The 23,943-nt window shown below is 46.8% G+C and overlaps 1 protein-coding gene across 2 annotated transcripts in view; it reads left to right on the forward strand.

Moving 5' to 3' along the window:
- NOS1 (nitric oxide synthase 1) overlaps positions 1 to 23,943 on the forward strand; it is a 93,466-nt gene that overhangs the window by 22,600 nt on the left and 46,923 nt on the right. Inside the window, exons 3-9 of one of the 2 annotated variants that reach the window (XM_047761856.1) lie at positions 8,658 to 8,786; positions 10,904 to 11,049; positions 13,051 to 13,213; positions 13,975 to 14,066; positions 16,883 to 17,024; positions 20,482 to 20,621; positions 23,281 to 23,455. In XM_047761856.1, the coding sequence (XP_047617812.1) occupies positions 8,658 to 8,786; positions 10,904 to 11,049; positions 13,051 to 13,213; positions 13,975 to 14,066; positions 16,883 to 17,024; positions 20,482 to 20,621; positions 23,281 to 23,455 (987 nt within the window). Of the gene's footprint in view, positions 1 to 8,657; positions 8,787 to 10,903; positions 11,050 to 13,050; positions 13,214 to 13,974; positions 14,067 to 16,882; positions 17,025 to 20,481; positions 20,622 to 23,280; positions 23,456 to 23,943 lie in introns of those variants that run through there. The other variant, XM_047761855.1, reaches the window with a different exon arrangement.

Raw genomic sequence — 23,943 nt, forward strand, 5'->3', positions numbered from 1 at the left:
TCTCGGGGCACCTATTAATTATTCCCTTCCCTAAGCCTGTCTCTTAGCCCTTGAGAAACTTCCTATGTTTTGAGATTAATTTCTCTCTGTGGGAAGGTGCCCCAAATCCCCAATATAAGCTGCAATTAAACCCATTTCTGCCCCACCTCTATCAGGCCAGGCATCCTTTGCCTTGATGTGGCTCATGACCAGAGTTAGACACTCAGGTTGGATTTTCTCCAAAGCATGTTCAGTCCCCCAGTCCCACTTCCTCGGGTTACCAAGTGTTCCTAGAGTGCCCTCAAACAGGGGACAAAGGATGGTTCCCAGGAATTTATATTGAACAGCGTGTTCCTCATTCCCAGTGCCAGCAGAATCCAAATATCACTGAAGTGCACCTCCTTCCACCCAGACCATCACCTGCTCAGTGACCTCCAGGGTCTTTATAAGACACTTGGTCAAGGGACCAGCCTTCCCTGTCCTGCTGCCTTAGGTGGTCAGAGCCAGGGTGGAACCAGGAAGTGGGGCCTGAATTCATATGTGTTTGGGTTCAGCCCTGCTGGAATTTCCACATATTTTGCTAACTATTTGTTTTAATAGTGAATAGATTCAATGCTAGCTGTGCAAGGGTTGTCTGAGTGGGACAATGACATTCTCGTTCAGGCATCAATGATACCACTCTGTACGCTCACTTATGGCACAAACCATATTCAGATTCTCTCCCCAGATAGGCCAAGTTGGGTCAAAGTCATTTTTTCCTCCTCTCTTTCCAAGTGGATATCAGTTGCCAAGACCCCCTTCACACAGAGATTCTCAGAGGTCCACAGAGCCCCAACCCACTTTCTATTTTCTCAGGGTATTTTAAAAGATAAAAAACCGTCTAAAACATAATCACAAAGCTTGCTGTGCATTTTAAGTATTTGCATTTAGCCAGTTAATGCTTTTCACAAACATGCACACAGTAAAATGCAATATCATAGGGATGGACCATAAAATAATTACAGACTTTCTCAAAACGAATTCATCACACACCTACACATTGTGGTCTGGTAATGGGACCAAGTTTGAAGTTGTCTAATAATAAACACTAGTTGTCTAGTGTCTTGTGAGGTTACTGCAACTATAAGCATCAGCTCGTTTGGAGAAAGCATCCATAATCTAACCAAAAGATCTCATCTCCAGAAGACCTTGCCTATGAACCAAAACTGTGGTAGTGAGTCTGACAGCCAAGGACCTTCCTCCATGATCATCCTCCACAGACTGCAGAACATGGACCATTGAGTCAGGGGAGAAAGAGACCGGGAGAAGGGAAAGAATAAGCAATCTCAAGCTTCTGTGGAGTTATTATAAAGAATGAATCACTTTAGAAATCATGCTTTGAATACACTACACGGAAATTATACTCCAGGGTACTTAACACTGTTGGTTAAGTTTTATAAGTAGCAATTTTTTAATTGCATGGATGGGTGCGTACCTGCTGGTGTGTGTGGGCCCACGGTTCTAGAACCTGAGCTACCACAGCTCCTCACTGAGTTACACTTGCTGCCCTGAAGAGCCGTACCCACAGATTGGAGCAGTGCCGCCTGGGGCTGCAGCTAAGGGGCTGCAGCATGGTGTGTGGCATCTGGCCCCTGGTGTGGATGGCTGGCTGCCCAGCTCAGCCACAGCGTGCTGCCCTCATTTTAAAACAAGCCAAGCAGAGCAAGTTGCTGCAGGCCTTTGATGGAGAAGCTGGTGCCAACAGGGCAAGAATTAGAAGTTACTTGATTTGTGCAGATTTGAGCATTGGCTCCTGGATTCATTTCCTAGAGCTGTTTCTTAGAGGAAGCACCACAAACCAGGTGGCTTAGGAATTTATTTTCTCAGCATCTAGAAACCAAAACTCTGAGATTAAGGTGGCTAGGGGGTTTGTTCCTTCTGAGGGATGTGAGGGAAGGATCTGCCCCAAGTCCTTATCCTTGGCTCATAGATGACAGTCTTCATGTTCACATGGCATTCGCCCTGTATATGCATCTGTCTACCAATTTCTCCTTGTATAAGGATACCAGTCATGCTGGATTAGGGCCACCCTATTGACCTCATTTTAACTTAATCCTCTCTTTAAACATTCCAGGTAAGGTCACATCCTAGAGGTTAGGATAACAACATACGAATTGAGGGGACACAGTTCAACTCTTAAGAGTTCCTGAGATGTTCTGTGTCTGGCAGGTACTTCCCTCCCTGCTGTCAGCTCTTGTCCTGGTTTCAGTGTGAGGCTCCTGGCTATGACAGCCCACAACAGGGGGAAGGACAGGATGCCTGGCCCCTCTTTCTAGATCTGCCAGATTCTGATGTCTAGTATCTATCTTCCTGCCTTAAAATCCTCCCTCCACACCTTCCTCGCTCCTACTCCTTACTTCCCAACTTCTGCTAAGAGGCCCACATCATCCCACTTACCCAGACTGTAAGTCTCTGATTCATTGTTGACTTTGTTCTTTTCCCTCCTATCCTCTCAGGCCACAAGGCTCTTGTCCTGCTTCTGGCACCCCAGTCTCCATCTCCTCCCTTCCTGTCTCATGCTACTGCAGCTGTATTTTCCACCTTCCTGCTCCACAGGAGTTCCCTCCCAGCTCTCTCAGTTTACCCTCTCCTTCCTGCAGTCCTTGCAGTCCTGTAATTCCTAAAACTCAGCTTGGATAGGTCATCCCCTCCATCAGGCAACGTCAGGGGTTCTTTACTGTCTATTAATTCAAGGCCAAAGACTTTGGCTTGGCATTGAAGGGACTCAACAATTTTGCAGTGCATTAGACCTTCTATTAAATAGCTCAGGCCAGGGAGTTCCCATTGTGGCTCAGCAAAAACGAACCTGACTAGTATCCATGAGAATGCAGGTTCAATCTCTGGCCTTGCTCAGTGGGTTAAGGATCTGGCATTGCTGCAAGCTGTGGTGTGTGTCTCTGACACAGTTCAGAACTGACATTGCTGTGGCTGTGGCTAAGGCACAGGCTGGCAGCTGTAGTTCCAATTCGACCCCTAGCCTGGGAACTTCTGTATGACATACCTGTGACCCTAAAATAAATAAATAAAAACAGCTCAGGCTGCCGTAACAACATGCCACAGACTCAGCAGCTGAAACAACAGAAAGTTACATCTCACAGTTCTGGAGGGTAGAGGTCCAAGGTCAGGGCGCCAGCATGGTCACATTTGGTAAGGGCTCTTCTGGGCTTGTAGACAGCCATTGTGTCCTCACATAGCCTGTGCACACAGGGAAAGAGAGAGAAATCTTTCTTTTCTTCCTGTAAGGCCACTAATCCTATCAGATTATGGTCCTACCCTTACGACTTCATTTAACCTTTATTACTTTTTAAAAGCCCTATCTCTGAATATGTCACAATGGGAGCCGGCGCTTCCACATATGAATCTGGGAGGATCAAATTCAGTGCATAGCAGACCTAAAATGTTTGTTGAACATGTACTGTGTGCTAGGCACTGTCTGAGGGCTGGAGACAGAGCCAAGTGAAGGATGGGAAGGCAAAGAACTGTATCTATATCTAAGTATCTATAAAGAGATTTGTAAATCTATATAAAATAAAGAGAGATAATCACATATATTCACATGCAAACACATATACATTCCCAAGTTGCAGACAGTGGTAGGTGCTATGAGTAAAAATAAAACATGGAGTTCCCATTGTGGCTCAGCAGTAATGAACCAGGCTAGTATCCATAAGGATGTGGGTTTAGTCCCTAGTCCCACTTAGTTGGTTAAGGATCCAGCATTGCCATGAGCTGTGGTATACGTCACAGACACAGCTCAAATCTGGTGTTGCTCTAGCTGTGGTGTAGGCTGGCAACTGCAGCTCCAATTCCCCCCCTAGCCTGGGAAATTCTATATGCTGCACCCGTGGCCCTAAAAAGCAAATAAAATAAAATATGTTAAGAGATCAAGGAGTAACAGAGCTAGGGAGCTGTTTGAAAGAAGTATCAGGAGTGACCTCTAACTCAGCAATGTTTAAGTGGACGGAGACATAAGATAGCTTGAAGTTCAGCCACTGAAATTCAACCCTTTAGATCAGGAGTCTGCAAACTTTTTCTATAAAGAAGGTAGGAAATATTTTTGGCTATGTGAGCTAACCGATCTTATTTCCATCACAACTACCCCACTCTGCCATTGTATCACAAAAGCAGCCGTGGATGATACAGAAACAAAATGAGGGTGGCTGTGTGCCAATAAAACCTTATTCACAAACATTGAAATTCAAACTTCATAAAACTTCCACATGTCCTGAAACATCATCCTTTTTATTTTTTTATTCAACGTGTCTTAAATGGGAAAACCATTTTAGCCCATGGGCTATACCAAACAGGTGGTATACAAACAGGCAGGCCACAGTTTGCAAACCCCTACTTTAGAGCATGCAGGTGTAAAGTGCTTCTCCCAAGAGAGTGGGGACCACTGCTGGGCCTTGAACACAAGTCCCTGGCACATAGTAGGTACTCAGTGTGTATTTATTGACAAAGAGAAAGAAGGGAAGGAAGTTGCGGAGCAAGGAATCCGGGTGTCAGGGATCCTAACAGGTGAATTCCTGGCTCAGGGCCCCAGGCTGACATGACCTTACCTGTTGTCGCCTCTTGGGCTGCAAGATCATTTATCTTCCATCTCCTCAGACTCCCAAAGCAAAGAGGTGTTGACAAAGCCTTTGAAATGCCCACAAGCTCAGAGCCTCCTCTGCAAATGTAGGAGCAGGCATCCAGGAACCCTCCCACAGAACCCACTGAAATGGAGTCAGTGTCTCCCGCCACCTGAAAAGTTCCCATTGTCTCCCACTCTTCCCAGACACAAATCCAGGAAAGAACACACGTAGCCACAGGCCACATGTGCCCTGTCACCAGCTTAATAGCCCACAAGTGCCACTAATCTGAATTTTTAGTGCAAGCCCTTCGGTCCCCACTCAGAAAAGCCATTTGCATCCCCCACGCAGGGCCCCTGACTGCTATATTAATCTCTCTGTTTGTCCCCTCCTGAGTCATCTAATATTACTGCTGGCTAATTAAAACATCAAAGCCCAAGTACAACAGCCCTGCCAGAGGCCTCCTAATGCCTGGTTTCAAGCGTGCAGTTCATACAGCCTGGGGTGGAGAATGGCATGGCTCTTGCCTGGACCCCCAATTACTTGGCTCATAATGACCACCCCTCGCACATCTGGAACCTCAACAGATGGCCTCTTTCATTGCCTGTATCTCACTCCCTCTGCCCTGCCCACAAAGGCTGCCGGCAGCCCGCCCACCGGCCGTATCCACCGGTCCTGGGCCCAACCCCAACGCCAACACCATGTCTGTTATTCCCTCTCTGGGATTCTAGCTGCTCCTCAACCTCCAGCGTATTCAGTGGATGGTGGAAAGTGTTTCTAAACTGGCTAAGTGATGCCTGGGCTTTAGGGAGGATGGCTAGGGCACCTCCCCCATGGACAAGGAAGGATTTTATTTCCTCAAGGATGCAGGTCGTTGCATGATCAGAGGAATTTGTCACCACAAAGGCTAGCCCATTACCTGTGCATCTGCTGGAAAAGACAGGAGTGGGAATAGAATCCTAAAAGGTTTAGGATGTCTGGAAAGGTCTTCAAAGGAAGTGGAATTGTTTCTACATGGCTTCATGTGGGGACATAAGTAAAATAACTAAAGTTTGGGGTTAATAGATGCAAACTATTACATTTAGAATAGCTAAGGAGTTCCCATCATGGCTCAGCAATTAACGAACCCAACTAACATCCATGAGGACGTGGGTTCCATCCCTGGCCTTTCTCAGCGTGTTTAGGATCCATCATTGCCATGAGCTGTGGTGTAGGTTGCAGACGTGCCTCGGATCCCATGTTGCTATGGCTGTGGTGTAGGCCGGTGGCTATAGCTCCGATTTGACCCCTATCCTGGGAAATTCCCTATGCCGTGGATGTGGCCCTAAAAAGACAAATAAAAAATTTAGAATGGATAAGCAATGAGGTCCTACTATAGAGCGCAGGGAACAAAATCCAGTCTCTTGGGATAGAACATGATGGAAGACAGTATAAGAAAAAGAATGTGTATGTCCGTGTATGACTGGGTCACTTTTCTGTACAGCAGAAATTGGCACAGTATTTTCAATCAACTACACTTCAATAAAAAAAAATTTTAAGAGTTTAGTAGGATAGAAGAGCAAATAAAGAATGAAAGGAGGAATGCACCCAAATCGTTCTCCTGCTCCCAGGGTGGTTGTATAGTAGGAATTCTTGTAGCAGTAGTCATCATAATGAGGCTAGAAATTGTACGAGTAATAGCAGAATAATGACACCAATGGTGATGAGGAATGACTGCAATTTAGGAGGCGATTTCAATCACTCAAATGAAAGATGATGGTGGCTTGGGCAGGGTGCTGCCCAGTAGGTAGAGAAAATGAGGACCAAGTGGATTCTAGAGCTATGTAGAAGGCTAAAATGGATAGGAGCTGGGGATGGATGGGATGTGGAGGACCAAGAGGATGATATCCAGGACAGCTCCTCCCTGTGGTGTGCACAAGTGGTAGATAGATGGTGGTGCCCAGCACTGAGATGAGAACCCCTGGGAATGGCCGGATCTGGGGCCAGGGCAGGGAGGTGTGGAAGATAATGAGTCATGATACCTTCCTTTTGTTCTCTGCTATTGCTTCCTGCACTGTTCTGGCACTATCTTTAACAGTGGCATGCTGTCACCTGCCTCTGTTCCCCAAACTCCAACATGGCGGCATGGACACGTTCGCATAGAGCTCCTGTTCCACTGGGCAAAAGGTAGCTATGATACACCTCTCACCTCTCTGCCAGCAAGGCCCTCTCTTCTTTGCCTGCTTAACACCTTATTGTCCTTCAGGTCTTAACTTAGAAGACGCATGCTCCAGGTCAGGTGCACTGCCAACATCCCTCATTGTAATACCCATTGCACTCAATTACATTGGCTCGTTTGATCACCACCCGCATTGGGCTGTGAACTCCACAAGGGCAGAGATCACATCTGTCTAGTTTGTCTCTGTAGCCCTGGCCCTTCCTGCCTTGCCTGGCACATAGCAGATACTCAATAAATATATACTGAATGAATGAATGGAGTGAATTGAACATGACGGCCAAGAAGCAGTTTAGTCTAATAGTTACTGGCATGATTTGAAAGCTAGACTGCCAGGATTTGACTCCTGGCTCCAGTTTACTAGCTCTGGGATCTTGAACAGTTCAAGATCTCTCTATGCCTCAGTTTCCTCATCTCTAAAATGGGAATGATAAGGTTGTTGCTTGGCACATAGCAGGTGCTCATTGAAGGCTAGTTTTTAGGAGTAGTCCTTCAGAGTTCTCTGTGATTTGTGTCCTGGACTTACACCAATTTAATCCTAATTCACAGCTCTCTTACCAGCCTGAGCATCTCTAAGCCGAGCAGATATGGACCCTGCCTACTTTTTGACTTCATCTCCTTGTACTCATCCTCACTCACACACTCCAGACCTACTGTCTCCTTGCTGCTCCCTTGAACTTAGGAAGCTCATCCCTGGCTCAGGGCCTTTGCCCTTGCTTTTCCCCCTCCACTTTGTCACCATCACTTCCTTCTGTATTATATTCTTATCAGCACCTGAAACTATTTCATCCATGTATTAGTTTACTTATTATTTATCTCCACTTCTCCCAAAACAATGTTCCAGAAGGACAAGGATTCTGATTGTCTTGTTCACAAGGATTCTGAGCGTCCCCAACACCTAACAGTGCCAAGCACATAGTAGGTGCTCAATAAATACAATTTGTATGTGCAAATGCCCTGCCTCAAGGTCACTGCACACTGCTCTCCTCTTTGGCACAAGTGTCACTCAAGATTGCCTCATCTTCTCCCATCTCTGGTGTGTTGGTTGTGCCCACTGCCTCTCCCTTAGATTTGCTGATGTTTGTCTGATGCATGAGCACACCTCTGCCCAGGCAGGTAGACAACTACTCAGAAACACCCAAGACAGAATGTAATCCTTATCTATGAGGTTTAAAATGGATGGGCCAACACTGGTCTGCCCAGGCTTATCCCCTCACCTACTGGTCAACTTACTTACAGAAGTAAAGGCAAACAGGAAAATGAAGACATTTAAGTGGAGAGAAGGGTAAGTGCAAAGGCCCTGAGGAAGGGACGTGGGTAGCCTTTTTGAAAAGCAGAAACCTGAAATCGGGGGTAAATATTCCATGCTTCAAACCTTTCTAAAGTAAACTTTTTGTTTTTCTAGTACGTGCCAGACATGGTGAGTTTGGGCTATGGCAGAAAAGCCTAGAAATCCAAGTAACTTGACCCAGCCTCAGGTTTGATTCTGTAGCCCTAAGGGCTGTTATCATTCAGAGACTGATAGTGTTCTTTCAGTCATGTATTCATTCAACTAACATCAATTCCCTGCGATGTGCCAGACCCTATGCTACATGCCTGAGAGACCACCTTTGAGTTCTTGATCCCTCTCCCCAGGACAGAACCCAAAATGTTCTTCCATGGCACCTCCTTCTGCACAGGTAGAAGGATGAGGTTCCCAGCTACCTTGCACATGTCAACCCCAGAGGGTCACAGGCAGTGGGTGACCGGGGCTAGATTCCAGGAAGAGCACTGCCTCTCCTCATCTCAGTGGAGACAATCTTCCAGTGCCCCCAAGACCCTGCCTAATACCCTATCTTCATTCTCTCCTCCAGCCCCCTGCCTCGGGAAAACAGTCTCCCACCAAGAATGGCAGCCCGTCCAAGTGCCCCCGCTTCCTCAAGGTCAAGAACTGGGAGACTGACGTGGTTCTGTCTGACACCCTCCACCTTAAGAGCACATTGGTAAGTATCCCAGCAGAGAGTAGACCAGGGTTTTTCAACCCCAGCAACATCCACACATGGGCCTGAGTAATTCTCGTTGTGGGGACCACTCGATGCATTGTAGGTTTGAGCATCGCTCCTGACCTGTACCACTCGATGCCAGTACCTACCCCCCTCCAAGATGTAACAATCAAATATCTCCAGATAATACCAGGTGTCCCCTGGGTAGGAAACTCACCCCCATTTGAGAACCATTGCTGGATACTTACTTATGCAAATACATTTTTCTTTGTCCGCACTCATTTAATTCCTGGGCCAGGGATTAAATGGGAGTAGCAGCTGAGACCTATGTCATGGCTGCCACAACGCCAGATCCTTAACCCACTGAGCCACAGCAGGAACTCCCGCAAATACTTTTTATTTGTGTACCTTGTACCCAAAAGAATCCAAAGGGTGTTGCTTGTCCCAAGTACATTCTTTTTACCTCTCACAGTCTGACCATTGATGGAGTTCTGGACAAAACCTTGTTTTCACAGTCTGTCCTCTAAATTTTTATGTTTTCAAGTCAATAAATCAGTCTATTGAAAACGGACCTCTTGGAGGACTGTTGTATCAGTTAGCTATCAAAGTGTAACAAACTGCCCCAGAACTTAGTGACCAAAAATAACCACCACTTGTTATCGTTCAAAAGCCTACAGGTTGGCTGGGTGGTTCTGCTGATCTCAGCAGATCTCAGGCTTCTGTGGTCATCCGAGGGGTCAGCTCTGGGCAGGCTGGGCTAGGATGGCCCTGGCTGGGATAACTCAACTCTGCTCCATGTGGTCTCTCATCCTCCAGGAAGCTAACTTGCTCTCCTTCACACTCAGCTTGCAGGGTCCTGAGGAATGAGCAGAAATATTAAGATCTCTTGAGGCATAGATGGAATGGGCACAGTGTCACTTCTACCATACTCTACTGGCCCAAACCAGCTAGATTCAAAAGGAGAGGGAACAGGAGTTCCTGTTGTGGCTCAGCAGTAACAAACCCGACTAGTATCCATGAAGATGCAGTTCAATTCCTGCCTCGCTCAGTGGGTTAGGGATCCATTGTTGCCATGAGCTGTGGTGTAGGTTGCAGACACGTCTTGGATCTGATGTTACTGTGGCTCTGGTGCAGGCTGACAGCTGCAGGTCTGACTCAGCCCCTAGCCTGGGAACCTCCCTATGCCACACGTGCAGCCCTTAAAACAAAAACGGAGTGGGAACAGGCCTCACCTCTTGATGAGAATAGCTATAAAGTCATATAGCAAAGGGTGTGAATACAGGAAGGGGAAGAACTGGGACTGTTTTCTGCAACCCACTTTCCATAGATACATTCAAAGGAGTCACTATAATCACTCTACTAGTTCCTTTTTTTTTTTTTTTTTTTTCCGCCGTCCACAGCATATGGAGTTCCCAGGCCAGGGATCAGATCCTAGCCGCAGTTGAAACCTGTGCCACAGCTGTGGCAACACTGGATCCTTTAACCTACTGTGCTGGACCAGGGATCAAACCTGCATCCTGGTGCTGCAGAGACACCACCAATCCAGTTGTACTATAGCAGGAACTTCTACTAGCTCCCTCTTGATCAAATGTAAGATCAAAACATTTGGAGAGAGGAGTTCCCATTTTAGCTCAGTGAGTTAAGAACGTGACTAGTATCCATGAGGATGCAGGTTTAATCCCTAGCCTCACACAGTGGGTTAAGGATTCGGCATTGCCATGAGCTGTGGCGTAGGTCACAGATGCAGCTTGGATCCTGTGTTGCTGTGGCTGTGGTGTAGACAGCAGCTCCGAGTCAACCTCTAACCCAGAAACTTCCTTAAGCTGCAGATGCAGCCATAAAAAATATATATATATATTGGGGGATTCAGTGCCAATGGTTCTGATTCCCAGGGAATGGCAATCACAAAGCCCCTCTTCCTATTAAAATGCTCCTTATCCATTCCTTACCTTGGTGGATGACTGTGTTCACCATTGATTGGAAGTTGGTATGTGGGAAATCCCTTTTGGAAATTAAAGGCCAGGGAAACTCCACCATGAATGTCAGATCCAAGTGCACAGATCTACATGTGCCACACTTGGGTAAAACTGAGTAATAGCCCAAATCTTTCCTTCCAGGGAACGGGATGCACTGAGCACATCTGTATGGGGTCCGTCATGCTTCCTTCTCAGCACATACGAAGGCCCGAAGATGTCCGCACAAAAGAACAGCTCTTCCCTCTCGCCAAAGAGTTCCTTGATCAGTATTACTCGTCAATTAAAAGGCAAGTTCATGTTGACTCTGAGTACTAGGCACAAAGACTTCAAGTCCAACTTTGCAGACAGTTGTACCAAGACCTTAGCATTCGGCCTCTACCTGCCATACACAGAGGTTGAAAGCTGGTAGCACAAGGGCCAGATCTGGCCCCCAGAAATGTTTTTGTTTAGCTTGCCAAGTGGGGCTTACATTTGAAACATTTCAAGCAATTCCATGCCTAGGTATATTCCCTAAAGAAACTTTCACGCTTGTTTATAAGAAGGTCTGCATAAGAATGTTCACTGTGGAGTTCCCTAGGGGCTCGGTGGGTTGAGGATCTGGTGTTGTCACTGCTGTGGCTCTGGTTACTGCTGTGAGGCAGGTTCAATCCCTGGAGCTGGCAATTTCTGTATGCCATGGGTGCATCCAAAGAAAAGAGGGAACGAAGGAAGGAAGAGTGAGCCCATAAAATTGTTACAATAGGAAAAAAAATAAAATTAAGAGTCAACTGGAAACTACCTCAACTCCATCAGCAGGAGAATGTATAAGTAAATTCTGGCATTTTCTGTTGTGGAATATTATACAGCTATGAAAATGAGGCAGGTTAAAGCTTTGCATGTTCCTGGAAATGAAGCACACAGCTTTGAGGAAAAGAAAGAAAGGCCATGGGAATTTTCTTGTGGGGCAAAAGTGAAGGATCTGGCATTGTCACTGTAGTGGCTTGGATTGCTGCTGTGGCACAAGTTTCATTCCTGGCCCAGGAGATTCTGCATTCCATGGTGTGGCTGGAAGGAAGGAAGGAAGGAAGGAAGGAAGGAAGGGAGGGAGAGAGGAAGGACAGGTTGCAGAAGGATACATTCAGGACAGCACCATTTATATAAACTTTTTAAACCTGCAGAATCTTCCTACCCAAAATTTATACACAAGTGGCAAAAATATAAACAAAAGCATGAGAATGCTAAATGCCACATTCCAAATAGCACTCACTTCTGAAAAGGAAGTGGGCTAGAGTGGGGAGTAGTCCCCAAGAAACTATAATATATTTTCTTATGTATTTATAAGGACAGGCTTGGGACATGGATGTTCATTATATTATTCTCTATACCTTTTATAAGCCTGAGGAACTTTTCATTAGAAATTTTTTTTTTCTTTTTATGGCCACACCTGCAGCATATGGAAGTTCCCAGGCTGGGGGCTGAATCACAGCTGCAGCTGCCAGCCTACGCCACAGCCATAGCAATACCAGATCCAAGCCGTGTCTGCCACCTATGCTGCAGCTTGCGGCAATGCCGGATCTTCAACCCAGTAAGTGAGGCCAGGGATCAAACCCACATCCTCATGGAAACCATGTCATTTTCTTAACCCACTGAGCAGAAAAGGAACTCCTTCATAAGAATTTTTTTAACTTTCTAAAATTGATTTCATTGCCACCGTTTAAAATTGAGTTCCCGGAGTTCCCATTATGGCTCAGCAGTTAGCAAACCTGACAAGCATCCATGAGGATGCAGGTTCGATCCCTGGCCTCTCTCAGTGGGTTAAGGATCTGGCATTGCCGTGAGCAGTGGTGTAGGTCACAGACACTGCTCAGACCCCACATTGCTGTGGCTCTGGCCTAGACCAGCGGCTATAGCTCCAATTGGACCCCTAGCCTGGGACCCTCCATATGCCCTGAAAAGGCAAAAAGACCAAAAAATAAAATAAAATAAAATAAAATTGAGTTTCCTTTAAAAATCAGATTTTCAATCTCTTGAAAGAAGATCTGGCAGTACCAGATCAAGCAACAACAGACTGGAACAGAGTTTTGGTCCTCTTTGGACCAGGTGTAGGCTCACCATTTTACCACAGTCGCCACCCAGCCAGTTTACATACTGCCGGGCCTTTGTGGGCATATGAGTTTTTGACAATCTGCTTCATGCTTCAGCTGTTGTGTCCAGATATTCAGCCTCTCTGTTGGCTTCTGGCCTCCTTCCACCAACCTCTCATTTAGGAGAGAAGGTGATGCTCCCCTGTTCCTTCCCTCCTCTCTCAGATTCGGCTCCAAAGCCCACATGGAGAGGCTGGAGGAGGTGAACAAAGAGATTGAAACCACCAGCACCTACCAGCTCAAGGACACAGAGCTCATCTACGGGGCCAAGCATGCCTGGCGGAATGCCTCCCGCTGCGTGGGCAGGATCCAGTGGTCCAAGCTGCAGGTGGGCAGTCAGGCTCAGATACTGGTGAGGTTTTTTTTTTTTTTTTGAGGGGGGGGAAGGGATGAGCTTTAAAAAGGGTCAGCTCCTACTAAGGACACCTGGTGGCCAGGGTAAATTATCAGATGGTGATCATGAGGCCCCAAATACTCAGATCATGAAGAATCTGGCTCATAGTCATGCCTATTTCGTTAACACAATGAGCTTTTAAATTGAATTTACATGTCTCTTGGTAGGATTTATAATTTCCAGTTTACCACAGACCCCACTCCTCCCTCTTGTCTTACACCTACTCTCTTAGTTTATTTATGTGATCTGCCTACTCCCTGAAAGCATTAGATTCTGTGTCCCCTGGTATGATTTCTCCCCCTCCTCTGAGGAATAGTTTCAAGTTGAAAGCAGATTAGTTATCAATCTTGGCGGGTGGAGGCGGGGGTTGTTTGATTTTGTTTAAGTCCCTAATCCCCAGTAATCTCATAGGAGATACAGCCAGCCCATTAAAATCCCCTCCTTTGTTCAGCATCCCTTTTCCACATTCACTCCATGCTTACTTTTAGGGGATTTTTCCTGGTTGATTGGCCATGGTTATCAGGTCAGATAAAAGATAATATAAAACCCGGCCCGGGGCTTAGTGATGAGAAGCTTGCTTCCCCAACGGGGCAGCAGCTGGAGTGGGCTCTGAGCACTCCTCCTATGGGAAGTCTACCCTGGGGGAGCCAAATGGGGGAGGAGGAGACAATCGATGCCATGATGTGCTCTCCCAGGTGTTCGATGCCCGCGACTGTACCACGGCTCACGGGATGTTCAACTACATCTGTAACCACATCAAGTATGCCACCAACAAAGGGAACCTCAGGTGAGCTGATCACCGTGGGGGAGGGGAGTCTAACATCCCCACAGTGTTGACCCTTGGGTCTGGGGTTGGTTCACCTGCCAGGGAAATGCTCCCCCTCTTTTCTCGGGTACACATGCTGACCAGGGAGAGGTGGCTGGTGTCCTCGTTCTAAGCGCCATGTGCCTTCCCTCCCAGGAGAAACGGACTCCTGTGTGGTTTGCAAAACTGCAGAAACCAAAATTACATTCATCCCAGAGTTCCATCATGGATCAGCAGGTTAAGGATCCGGCATTGTCACTGCTGTGACATGGGTTTGATCCTTGGCCCAGGGACTTCTGCATGCCGTGGGCACAGCCAAAAAAAAATCATATTCATCCCACAGTTTAATATCACCCCTGGAGGAAACAGGAAGAGATGTTTCAGATTCGCCAGAGTAGGAACATCCCATTGCCAGTGGTGATCTGCTTTTACCAGCTCCTGCTCTGTTGCCTGGAGCTGCCTCTGAGGATCCCTGGATTTAAAAGGCAATTTCTCTTTCTGTGGGAACCACCCCTTCCGATTCCACCCAGCCAAGCCACACCTGGGACTTCTCTTACACCCCATGAAGAACAAAGCCACAGGGTGCAGGCCAAGACAGGAAGGCACCATTCTGAGCTGGTGGCTTCCACGCTGGCAAGGCTCAGCTGGGAGAGGAGCAGCTGGAAGGCAACAGCTGGGGCCCTGCAGACAGGCAGTGACACTTGTTAATCCTGCTCCCTCCATCCTGCCTTAGCATCTGTTCCCAGCTGCTGAGGACCAGCCCCACCTTGGGGCCACACAGGACCACTGCAGAGATATTCCCACCAGCCCTCAGGCTACATTGAACTCATCCTCCAAAATGGCTTAGTGGCATTAAGCATGGATTTTCTTGAACCAGTCTCTTCCTTGAGAAGGAAATGGTGTTTCTGAGCCCACTAACAGGAAAACGAGCCTATAATTTAAGCTCAGGGTCTGCTTGGGAAATTTGTATTCAGATCACTTTCCTAAAAGACCTCACCCCTCAGAAAAAAACAAAGAACCTTCCTACATATCCTGAGCATTAAAGGAGGGCCCAGTCGAGGTACTAACTTAAGGAACTTATGGGTTATTTGGGTAGTTTTCAAATGGTGCTGCGATGAGGTGACATGGGTGGGGCTATGCAGTGCCCCTTTTTATAATTCTCTCTTGGGAGGAGGTCCTAGATGAGATCTTCTATGAATGAAATATTCAACTGTTTCTTTTTTATTTTTTTTTGTTTCTTTTTTAAACAATGAGAGGGCATATGACAATGTATACTGTATTGAAATAATCTAAACATAAGGGAGGAAGGCAGGCAAGGGAGATGAAGGGAGGGAGAGAGAAACTCATCAAACAGTATAGGACATTCGACCTGCCATTCAGTGACATTATGCTTAGAAGACTTGGGAGACGGGAGGCATAAATCCCTTCTATGTCTTCCATTGGTCTCATTCCCACAGACAGAGTAAGCATCCCACCCCACCGTGTGTGATTCTGCTGTTTCTAAACATGCTTCTTAAATATACATAAACAAATACAAATGCATTTTATCGGCTGCTCAACCAAAGAAACAGCCATGTGCTTTAATGCTGGAGGGAGAGGCTGACGGTTTGACTCATTCTGTGTTCATCTCCAATATGGCGCCTTTGCCAGGAGATTCTTAAGAGCATCTTTGGCTTTATATGACTTTCACCTTCAGCCTGGGTTCTAGACTCACCCGCAGGTGCAGTGCCCCACTCCCTGCAGTATTAAATGTGATATTGCCTTGTACAGATGGTGAAACCTAAATGTTCTCAGAAAGGAGGCCCTGACAACTAGACAAGACAGAGGCTGTTGTGTGGAGAAAGTGAGCTTGAGTCAAACCTTGAATTTGGGTCCATGACAGCAGAAAAGGATTCCAGCCAAGGGAGGCAGCAGGTTGTGTATGGGAGCAGACCAGTGAGCATGGAAGAGACCTGCAATGTCATCCTCATGTTGACACAAGCCAGGATGTTTCCACAGCCTGGGGTTTGGTCCATGGATGGAACTGATGGGTCCAAGGTGACAGGAGCTCCGGGCAGGAGATAACATTGAACCACTTCATGAAAAAGTTATTCTCCTTACCACTTTTTTCCATCCTTCTGATGGTGCCCCAAGGAGAAAGACATCATTAACACCTCTCCAGACTGCTCTTAGCAAAAAGAAAGCAGGGCTCCAGCAAGGTGTGTGCTTCAGACAATGACGTTTTTCTACAATTTAATAACACAGTGGCCCATTTAGGTGGGCAAGGCCGGGGGCAATCTCCAGTTTTCTTTTAATGTAAATAAATATGAGTACAAATGGAGGTTGATTTCTTATTAATCGTAAATCAGTAGATTTTGGTGTGGTACAGGGGGTGGGCAAATGGAGCACTAATTAATGACAGTGGTAAGAGAAAGATGAGAACTGGAAATCAATGGTAAGTTCTTAAAAGGAAACAGATCTGATGTCTTTTCCCTGAGGATTACCTGCTGCAAAGGAACTTTCTGGAAAACTGGCCCAAGTCAAGACTGTTTGAAAGTCTCCAGTTAGAGAAGCACTCTCCTTCCTTTAGTGAGCTGGCACCAGGCCTCCCATCCTCCACCCACCCTCACCCAGTGGTCCACTGGAGGGACAGAGCAAGGTCCCTCCCCTTCCAACAGCTGCTCCATGGGCCCTGGGGACCTGGGCACAGATGTGATCCATTCTGAACCTCATGCATTCATTGGCCTGGGTGATACTTTCTCCAGGAGGCTCCCAAAGTGCCAGCCCCATCCTGACGTGTGCCCCTCTCTCCACCGCAGATCTGCCATCACCATATTTCCCCAGAGGACTGACGGCAAGCATGACTTCCGAGTCTGGAACTCCCAGCTCATCCGCTACGCCGGCTACAAGCAGCCCGATGGCTCCATCCTGGGGGATCCAGCCAATGTGGCGTTCACGGAGGTGCGTGCTCCCCACCCGCCCCAAGCTGGGCTCTCATTCCCCCAAAATGTCTGTATCCACAGACTTGTCTTAGTAATATTGTCATGATAGGGAGAGCAGTCGGCAGGATGCAGGTTCCTCATCTGCAGACTTCCTGCTCCACTGATCAGCCTCCAGTCCAGCCAGTTCCATTATACCTGGTCATTTGGTCATTTTCATGCCATTACCTTGCCCAACCCTCATGATGAGCACTATTGCCCCATTTCACAGTTGAGTAGACCGAGTCTCATCAAGCCAACTGGGTCATCCAAGGTTACTAAAGGAGCAGAGGAAAAACTAGTACAGTCCAAATTTCCTGCCTCCCCCTGGGGGGAGAGGAGTTGAAATATGGAAGCCGTGTCCGTCATCTTGGGCAATATGTCATACCATTCATTCATTCATTCATTTCTCTATACAACATTGCTGGCCACCCAACACCTCTCTGGATGTACTGAACTCTCCAGCACTGCAACAATTGCTGGCAGGCCAAGTCAATTCATAAAAGCTACGAGGAACATGAACATCACCTTCCCCCATTCAGGGTTCCTCCTGGGTGATGATGCCATCCAGACAGGTAGCACGGGTAAGGCCTGGAAGCTTCCACCAACTATGCCTACAAGAGATGCCGTAGGCAGACCCCACACCTGGAATGATCTCAGGCACACGGGCCTGGTGCCCCTTTTATTTGTCACCCGCTTCGTTCTGCTTCATCTTTGTTCTTTCCTCAACAACCCTCCTCAAACTCCACCCCCGTACCTTCTCCAGAAGGGAGCTGCCAAGGCCAGGGGCTGCCTCACACCCTCATGGCTGCTAACTTCACCTGCAGGAGGCTTTTCTTATTAAACTGTTTTTAGGAGTTCCCATCGTGGCGCAGTGGTTAACGAATCCGACTAGGAACCATGAGGTTGCGGGTTCGGTCCCTGCCCTTGCTCAGTGGGTTAACGATCCGGCGTTGCCGTGAGCTGTGGTGTAGGTTGCAGACGCGGCTCAGATCCCGCGTTGCTGTGGCTCTGGCATAGGCTGGTGGCTACAGCTCTGATTGGACCCCTAGCCTGGGAACCTCCATATGCCTCGGGAGCGGCCCAAGAAATAGCAAAAAGACAAAAAAAAAAAAAAAAACTCTTTTTATCCTGGAGTTCCCATTGTGGTTCAGCAGGTTAAGAACCCAGCTTAGTGTCTGTGAGGATGCAGGTTCAATCCCTGGCCTCACTCCGTGGGTTAAGGATCCAGTGTTGCCACAAGCTGCAGCATGGGTCACAGATGTGGCTCAGATCCAGTGTTGCTGTGGTTGTGGTGGAGGCCAGCAGTTGTTGCTCTGACTCGACCCCTAGCCCAGGTGCAGAAGTTAAAAAAACAAACAAAAATGTTATCCTGAGGAGGGGGCTGTAACCAGGGTGACCAGGAGTCACACCTGTGCCATTTTAGACTCAGCCAGACTCTCTGCTCCACTTGGCTGAGCCCTAACTGTCTACTTGGCTGACCTTGTCCTTGTGGCCACTGGAACAGAAACGCCACAGCTTCTTCCTCCCCTTCTGTCTCCAGAAATCTCACTGACATGGCATGTCCTCCTAAACCCTTGTTTCTGGGCTTCCTCTTTCTACTAACCCAGCAGAAGGAATCACCCCAAACATAACCACATAATTGTAACTTTCAAAACCCCCTCACCCTGCGCTGGCCGGTACAGCAGCCACTGGCTGCATGTAGCTCGTGACCACTTGAAATGTGGTGAATCCAAATTGAGACCTGCTCTAAGTGTAAAATACACAGTCTTGGAGACAGAATGAAAAAAGAGTGGAAAAGCTCTCATAAATAATTTTTATCTTGGAGTTCCCAGCATGGCTCAGTGGTTAATGAATCCGACTAGGAATCACGAGGTTTCAGGTTCGATCCCTGGCCTTGCTCAATGGGTTAAGGATCCGGCGTTGCCATGAGCTGTGGTGTAGGTTGCAGACGCGGCTCAGATCCTGCATTGCTGTGGCTGTAGCATAGGCCAGTGGCTACAGCTCTGATTAGACCCCTCGCCTGGGAACCTCTGTGTGCCACAGGAGCAGCCCTAGAAAAGGCAAAAAGACAAATAAATAAATAAATAAATAAATAAATAAATAAATAAAAACAGAGTGTCTCAGGATGGTTGAAAGTAAAAAAGGAAAACACATGTTCATGCATATAAAAAAAACACAAAATTATAAAAACAAATAAAAAAATAATTTTTATCTTGATTACCTATTGAAGAAATAATATTCTGGATAATCTTGGGCTGATCTGTTCTTACATTATTAATAAGTACAAGAAATTTTGTGTGAAATATATTTTAGGAGTTCCCGTCGTGGCGCAGTGGTTAACAAATCCGACTAGGAACCATGAGGTTGCGGGTTCGGTCCCTGCCCTTGCTCAGTGGGTTAAGGATCTGGCGTTGCCGTGAGCTGTGGTGTAGGTTGCAGACGCGGCTCGGATCCCGAGTTGCTGTGGCTCTGGCATAGGCTGGCGGCTACAGCTCTGATTGGACCCCTAGCCTAGGAAACTCCATATGCCTCTGGAGCGGCCCAAGAAATAGCAAAAAGACAAAAAAAAAAAAAAGAAATATATTTTAATAATATTAATAATTTAATAATTTATCATTACTAAGTTAATGGCATTATTTAATCATCTGGTATATGATATAGTTTATATTTTATTGGATTAATAAATATACATTGCATATTTAATTTTAATGTCAAATATATTAATATATTAATACACAATATTATTAATATGTTGATATATTTATATTAATGTATTAATATGTTAATGCAGAATGATAACATTATTATAGTCAAATATTGATACTTTGTTTAATATAATAAATTCCTATATTAATATAATTGATATAGTGATACAATTAATAATTATTTAATAATTAAATGTTATTGAAATTAAAATCTTTTCAATGAATGTTATTTGAATTATTTTCACCTGGTTTTGCTTTGAGGTTTGTTTTTGGTTTTGTTTTTACTTTTTTAAATGTAGCTGCTAGAAAATTTTAAATTACTGCTTTATTTTTCTGTAGAACTTCTTATGCAGTAATTCTGATAGATCCGCCCTCATCAAATACAGTAGATTTTCTTCGTATCTCAGGGAATCCAATGCAAACACCTCCAGAGCCAGTGGGTACCATGTGCCCAGCCCTGTACAGCTCCGAGAGTTCCCGGTGGGCGAGGAGGACCCAGAAAACATAACCAAGTGAGGTGCCAAAGGACAGGTGTGCCTTCTGTCCTATGAGACCATGAGAAGCTGTACTAGTTACATGATGATGTCAGAGAGAACTTCGTAAAAGAGGTGGCCTGGCCCAGAGCCCCCAGAGGAAGGGGCTGCTGGTGCTGGGACCTCTGCCCCTCCCCCACTGCTGTTGTATCTAGAGGGTCTGGGGCACAGTGGCCTGACCTGGAGGGTCCTGTTGCAGATCTGTATCCAGCAGGGCTGGAAGCCCCCAAGGAGCCGCTTCGATGTCCTGCCACTCCTGCTCCAGGCCAACGGCAACGACCCTGAGCTCTTCCAGATCCCTCCAGAGCTGGTGTTGGAAGTGCCCATCAGACACCCCAAGTAAGAGGGACTGATGTGGGGTGAGGGAGGGTGGGTGTATTTACCCAGTGCCCTTCTCTGTCCAACCCCAGGCTCCCTGGCTCTCTCTCCAGCCCAGACAGAGGCTGAATGCAGGACTTTTTTCCCATCCTCACCATGGGGCCAGGGCAAGGTGGGCTCCCTAAAGGTCAGTGATTCCTCCTGCACCAGCCTAGGCACCATCATCTTTTCCAAATCACAGTCTCCCTCCTTATACATCAGACAAAGACAGATACTGTATGATATCACTTAGACATGGAATCTAAAAAGTACAACATAACAAAAAAGAAGCAAACTACAGATACAGAAAACAAACTAGTGGTTGCCATTGGGGAGAGGGAAGGAGGGGAGGGCAGTACAGGGGCAGGAGATTAAGAGGTACAAACTGTTATGTATAAAATAAACTCAAAGTAGGAGTTACCATTGTGTCTCAGTGGAAACTAATCTGACTAGCATCCACGAGGACCCAGGTTCAATCCCTGGCCTTGCTCAGTTGGTTAAGGATCCAGCATTGCTGTGAGGTGTGGTGTAGGCCACAGATGTGGCTCAGATCCTGCATTGCTGTGGCTGTGATGTAGGCTGGCAGCTACAGCTCCAATTCAGCCCCTATCCTGGGAACCTCCATATGCCATGGAGTATATATTTTATGATATGGGGAATATAGCCAGTATTTTCTAATAACTGTAAATGGCCTATAACCTTTAAAAATGATGAATCACTCTATTGTACACCTGTAGCTTATATAATATTGTATATCAGCTATTCTTCAATTTTAAAAAATCTCCCTAAGCCATCAACCCAGACCTGCTCTTTTTCCAACGCTAAGGGCTGAAAGAGCAGTGGGCACACATTTTAAATAGAGGGAGCCATTTAAAATTCTAGGTGACCTGATATGGGTCAAGTTCAAAAACAATTTGGAGCTGTGATGGGGCTACTAAGGCTGTGGCCAGCAGTGCAACAGGCTTTACACATTTGGAGACTAAAGGAAATCCACAGTGAAACACTGGCCTCAGGAACAAAACTCATGGGGGAAGCACCAAAAAATTCAATCATCAAGATAAATTCTATTTTAACACAGTAGTTTTAAAAATCAGACTTAACCTTTATCAATCCATGATGCATAATATGTCAGAATATTAAATAAAGATCAGATCTGGGTCAGGGTGGAGATCAGGGTAAAGCAATGAGGTAAGTGATACGAGTAGGGTTCTGTATTTAAAGTTTTTGTTTGTTTGTTTGTTTTATCTCTTCTAGGGGCACACCCGTGACATATGGAAGTTCCCAAGGTTAGGGGTCGAATTGGAGCAAACAGCCTATGCCACAGCCACAGCAACACCAGATCCAAGCCTCGTCTGTGACCTACACCACAGCTCACGGATCCTTAACCCACTGAGCGAGGCCAGGGATTGAACCCGCAACCTCATGGTTCCTAGTCGGATTCATTAATCACTGAGCCACGATGGGAACTCCTGTATTTAAAGTTTTGATACTTCCCGTCGTGGCACAGTGGTTAACGAATCCGACTAGGAACCATGAGGTTGCGGGTTCGGTCCCTGCCCTTGCTCAGTGGGTTAACGATCTGGCATTGCCGTGAGCTGTGGTGTAGGTTGCAGATTCGGCTCGGATCCTGCGTTGCTGTGGCTCTGGCGTAGGCTGGCAGCTACAGCTCCAATTGGACCCCTAGCCTGGGAACCTCCATATGCCGCGGGAGCAGCCCAAAGAAATAGCAAAAAAGCAAAAAAATAAAAAAATAATAAAGTTTTGATACTTTGTTCATCATGGATTTTTTTTATTTTTAAATTTAAAAATGAATTAATTTAGAATGTGTAAATAAATTAATAGTTTTTGATCTTGATTATTGGGTTTGTTGGTTCCCCAAGACTAGTGCCTTGTTTGCCTCACCCTAGTCCCTGCCCTGGAGAGGGAGAAACGTCCTGAGGCTCCTGATGCTGCCCCATGTCTGGGAACTCACCCAGCCTCCCTGGTGAAACCTGGCCTTCATTCATTCATTCGAGAATTCAGAATTGTTTATTATTCCCGCTCTGGGCCAGGCATTGTGCTAGGTTTTGTCACTGACTTGTTCCCCACCTCCATGATGCTTTTGCTCTCAAGAGGGAGATCAATTACCCAAATAACCACTTAATTTCAACAAAATGCTGCAAAATAAATGTTATGGTACCTAGAGGCATAAAGCTGTCTGACCCAACCCCAGGCTGGGCATCAGGGATGGCTTCCCAGAGTAAGCAGCATTTTAGCTGAGAATGAAAGGGCAGGTAAGAGCTAGGCAGGCACAGAAGGAAAAGAGACGATCCCCAAGAGGAAGGAACTGCCATGCAAAGGCCCTGAGCTCAGAGATTAGAGACTCACTCTCTCCAGATTCACCTTCGGGGTGTGTTTAGGAGATAAACAGCAGCCCAAGGCAGAGGTTCCCAGGCCTGGCTGTCCATCCACATCACCTGGAAATATGCTAAACTGCAGGCCCCAGCTACGGAAGCTGGGATGCCTCAAGTCTGGTGTGCACTCAGGAGTTAGGTTCTGACAAAGTCCCAATCTGTCGCTGGCATTTCAGCATCCCCAGACCAAGACTATCTTCCCGTGAGGCTCCTGCCCCATGGGAGCTGGGCTGTGTTACTCTCCGCAGGTTTGAGTGGTTCAAGGACCTTGGGCTGAAGTGGTACGGCCTCCCCGCTGTGTCCAACATGCTACTGGAGATCGGCGGCCTGGAGTTCAGTGCCTGCCCCTTCAGCGGCTGGTACATGGGCACGGAGATTGGCGTCCGTGACTACTGTGACAGCTCTCGATACAACATCCTGGAGGTGAGGTCCTTGCCTGGTCATCATGACGGGGAAGCACAAGGCAGAGGGGGCGGGTTCAGCCATCCCTCCCGACAGTAGAGCTCTGGCTGGGAAACTGAAAGAGGTTAAAACAGAACCTGCAGGTCTGGTGAAGCCCCCTGGCATTTCTAAAGTCTTCCGTGGCATTAATAGGACACGTGCTCAGCACTGCTCCAAGTGCTTTGCATGTTTTACATGCTCATTTAATCCTCACCCCACTGTTGAGGTGTGATAATCCCCCTCTCACAGGAGGCCTTCTGGAGGGTTGAAATGATCAGCTCAAGGTCACTCAGCTCTCGAGTGGTAGAGCTAAAATGTGAACCCACTCTGGCTTCCAAGTTCACAACCGTTCTGCTGCACTGCCTGCCAGCGTCATACCTTGTCAGAAGTTTTTCAGAACAACCCATGAACTTGGGACATTTTTGGTCTCTTTTGTGAAGAATAAGGGGGGTGGGGGTGGGTTGGCAGTG

The sequence above is a fragment of the Phacochoerus africanus genome, chromosome 15 (assembly GCF_016906955.1).
Source record: "Phacochoerus africanus isolate WHEZ1 chromosome 15, ROS_Pafr_v1, whole genome shotgun sequence".
Classification (NCBI taxonomy): domain Eukaryota; kingdom Metazoa; phylum Chordata; class Mammalia; order Artiodactyla; family Suidae; genus Phacochoerus; species Phacochoerus africanus.